Here is a 4,071-nt window from a genome sequence, read left to right on the forward strand (position 1 = left end):
AAATTATTCACAATTGTTTTTCTTATCTATAAACGAACAGAGTTTTGTATTCAATCGAAGAATCATGACTTTGATGAACACTAAATATGAAAGAGTGAAAAAACTTTTGTTTCATGCTTATGTTTTGTTTATTATTTTTATTTTGAAAATTCCAAACTTTATTTTAGTTCAGATTTGATTATTTTATTTGATGGTAGAATCGTTATTCTTTTTTTTTTTTCATTTATACGAACATATAATATTTTTTAATAAGTGTCTGCATTGACAACATGACTCTAAAATTAATATAATATTACATCAAACTAAATAATTATGTTTTTGGTAAAAAACCGAATAAATAGAAAACCGATAGTATATAAACTGAACCTAAGTAAATATGATTTAGAGTGGTAGTTATATTTTACTAACCGAAATACCGGAAAACCGAAAAAACAAAACCGAAATCTGGATTAAACACCCCTAGGTCCAACAAATAAAGTCACTAAAATGTGTTCATCAAAAAAGCCACCGATAAACAAAAAAATGTAGTTTGTAAATGTTTGATACGACGTAACTAATTAGATGCATTCCTTTACAATTCTATTTAGTATATACTTTTTGATTTAAATATATCTTCACATTGTATTATTCATATTACGATTAACACATCTGTGAAACTACGATTTATTACTTTGATTTATTATTTTTACATGTGTTTACATACTACACAACATATTAAAAATATGGGTATTTATTAATTTTATTCCAAATATCTACAAAATGTTAAAATACACAATAATTTTTAAATCAAATATTCAATTGTATAGTTGCAAGACCAATATTAACTTTATTAGGATTTGCATTGTACTGAACTTATTTGGTATTGATAAATTTATTATTTTACTGCTTCTAAATAGGTGGATTTTATTCTATGGTTTAAATCTGTTTTGTTGTTTCCTATTATAAGTTCACACTTTCTTATTTTGGTGTTTTTCATTCTATTATCTTTTAATTTTAAACTTTAATTTATAATATATTTTCCCATAATTACTTCTTAAATCAAATAAACTTGAAATTATATATATAAATGACATTTATAATTGACCGAACAAGTATAATTATGGGCTGGCCGATTATATTACATTTATTAAAATTTAATACTTCTACATTTATTAAATACATAATGTTGGAAAATACAATTTCAAACTTTAATATCACATTTATTAAATTTTAATATCACATTTATAAAATATATAATGTTGGAAAATAAAACTTCAAACTTTAATTTTTTTTCTAAAAAGGCTTATCTCACCCCGCGCAGGGCGCGGGTCTCACCCTAGTATTTTTGTAAATGACTCCTGACCTAACGATGATGCTCTTCTTCTTCCTCCCTTTGTCTTTGGAGATCACACTTACAACTCTAAACCCATGGCGACTCCTTTTCTCCGGACTCTCTTCCTCTTCTCCGTTATCTTCTTCCTCCAATCCCACGGGGAAGAAGAAGACACTCCAGTCACTCGATTCCAGCAATACCTTCGATTCAAAACTGCTCATCCAAACCCAAACTACACGCCACCCATCTCTTTTCTCGTTGACCAAGCCCAATCAATCGGCCTAACTACCCGAACCATCGAATACGTATCAGGAAAGCCACTTCTTGTCGTAACATGGCTCGGCTCAAACCCTAAACTCCCTTCGATTCTCTTCAACTCCCATCTCGACTCCGTACCCGCCGAGGCTGACAAGTGGATTCATCCTCCCTTCTCTGCTCACCGAACCGTCGATGGCCTTATATACGCTCGCGGCGCGCAGGACGATAAGTGCATCGGAGTTCAGTATCTTGAATCGATCAGAAACTTAAAATCAAGAGGCTTCTCTCCTCTCCGTACCGTTCACATCTCTTACGTCCCTGAAGAAGAGATCGGAGGATTCGACGGGATGGCGAAGTTCGCGGCCTCGTCGGATTTCGCGGAGCTGAACGTTGGCTTCGCGATGGACGAAGGGCAAGCGAATCCGGGGGATGAGTTTAGGGTTTTCTTCGCTGATCGGACTCCGTGGGAGCTGGTGATCAGAGCTGAAGGCATCCCGGGCCACGGTGCTAAGCTTTATGACAATGGAGCTATGGAGAATCTGATGAAGAGTGTTGAGTTGATCTCCAAGTTCAGAGAGACGCAGTTCGATTTCGTCAAAGCTGGGAGAGCTGCGAATTCGGAAGTTATCTCTGTGAATCCAGTTTATCTCAAAGCTGGAACTCCTTCCAACAATGTAAGCTCTTCTTGATTGTTGTTATTTTCTACTTTTTCGGATATTTTGAAAAGAGTTTTTGGTTTGTTTTTAGGGATTTGTGATGAATATGCAGCCTTCTGAGGCAGAAGCTGGGTATGATCTAAGGTTGCCTCCAATGGCTGATCCTGATGTTATGAAGAAAAGGATTGCTGAGGAATGGGCTCCTTCTATTAGGAACATGACCTACACGGTTAGCTTTTTTTTTTAATTTCATGTTAGTAGAAAATATATTTTGTATACACCACTCGCTTTTGAGGAACTCTGAATTGTTGGTTAACATTTTTTTGGCCTCTTTTGTGTAGAGCTTCCACATTAGTTATGAATATCTTGAATAGTTGTCTCTTTTGTTCATCAAGAATGTTTTGTATTACAAAACATTTGTTTCAGTTACTTAATACAACCATACAAGGATATGAGATGTCCTAAGCAAAGCTTAACTAAAACAGAGACTCCTTTAGGCTTTTGAGTGACTTCGAATTGTTTGTTAAGATTATTTTTCTTCCTTCTTTTGGAGCTTCCACATAAGTTTTGTGAAAATGAGGATATTGGATGCCAATGATACCTTGAATATTCTCTAGTTGATTAAGAACGCTTTTTTATCAAACCTCTGTTTTAGTTGCTTTAATACAAGAATTTGAGATGTCCTAAGCATATCTTAAGTCAATCTGCAGCTACAAATGTGCTCTCATTTATGATGTTACAAATGTTTTAGACTTTTTTGGGGGAGATTGATTATGCCGTATAGTGTCTACCTTTTGGAGTTTAACAATTGTTATCAAAGGAAATTAAGTGGACAAAACTAACTTTACCATTTCTTCCACCAGATAAAAGAGAAGGGGAAGTTAAGAGACCATTTAGGACGACCGATAATGACTGCAACTAATGGTTCGAATCCTTGGTGGTCTGTCTTCCAGCAAGCTGTTGAAGCAACTGGAGGAAAACTCGCAAAGCCTGAAATCTTGGCTTCAACCACAGATGCACGCTATATTCGCACTTTGGGAATTCCACTTCTGGGTTTCTCACCAATGATCAATACTCCTATTTTATTGCATGACCATAACGAGGTATTGGAGCGATGATATTATCTCTTGACTTATCTTTTAGTTCCATATTTTGAATCACAACACTTATTGATATGAACACTTTATCTGTTACAGTTTCTTAAAGATTCCGTGTTCTTGAAAGGAATAGAAGTATATGAATCGGTTATCAGCGCTTTAAGTTCCTTTGAGGGAGTATCTGATCAAGTGATCTGAAAGCATGTTTCTGTGCGAGCATTTGTGACAGGTCGCTTGAAGATGATCAAGGCTCACACATTGCTATGACCAAGAAGTGTATCTTGCTGTTTTACTCATTTTCATGTAAAGCTATTGCTTTTGATATACATTCGAGTCCTGTGACCCTGAGTGGCTGGTAATAATAATCTGTATGTATCTGACATTTGATTGGTATGCATATAAAATCTCAAACTCTGAAGGAGAAATGTCACTGGTGCTCGAAGAACTTGATTCCCTTTTTCTGTGGGTTAACTGGTAACTCTCTGATGCAACCCTGATCAGCTATGCCACCTTGGACGAGCAGAAACCACTTGAGGACACTAAGGATGAGCTGGGACAAGCTGGAGAAAGTGTGTTTGAGCTGAAACCAGCTGAAGAGAGTGTGTTTGAGCTGAAACCAGCTGGAATGAAAGTAGATGAGCTGAATGAGCTAAGTGACACTACCTTGGAGCTGGATGAGCTGAGTGACACTTATTTGGAGCTGGATGAGCTAAGTAACACTGAAGATGGAGCTGGTTTAGCTGCTGGG

The 4,071-nt window shown here is 36.0% G+C and overlaps 1 protein-coding gene across 1 annotated transcript; it reads left to right on the plus strand.

Moving 5' to 3' along the window:
- The first annotated feature begins 1,352 nt into the window (after positions 1-1,352).
- Positions 1,353-3,748, plus strand: LOC108813541 (uncharacterized). The gene is made up of 4 exons (XM_018586126.2): positions 1,353-2,244; positions 2,318-2,455; positions 3,090-3,329; positions 3,423-3,748. Exons 1-4 carry the CDS (start codon positions 1,408-1,410, stop codon positions 3,519-3,521), a joined length of 1,314 nt encoding a protein of 437 aa, XP_018441628.1. The 5' UTR covers positions 1,353-1,407; the 3' UTR covers positions 3,522-3,748.
- The last annotated feature ends 323 nt before the right edge of the window (positions 3,749-4,071 follow it).

This window comes from Raphanus sativus, chromosome 1 (genome assembly GCF_000801105.2).
Source record: "Raphanus sativus cultivar WK10039 chromosome 1, ASM80110v3, whole genome shotgun sequence".
In the NCBI taxonomy this organism is placed as follows: domain Eukaryota; kingdom Viridiplantae; phylum Streptophyta; class Magnoliopsida; order Brassicales; family Brassicaceae; genus Raphanus; species Raphanus sativus.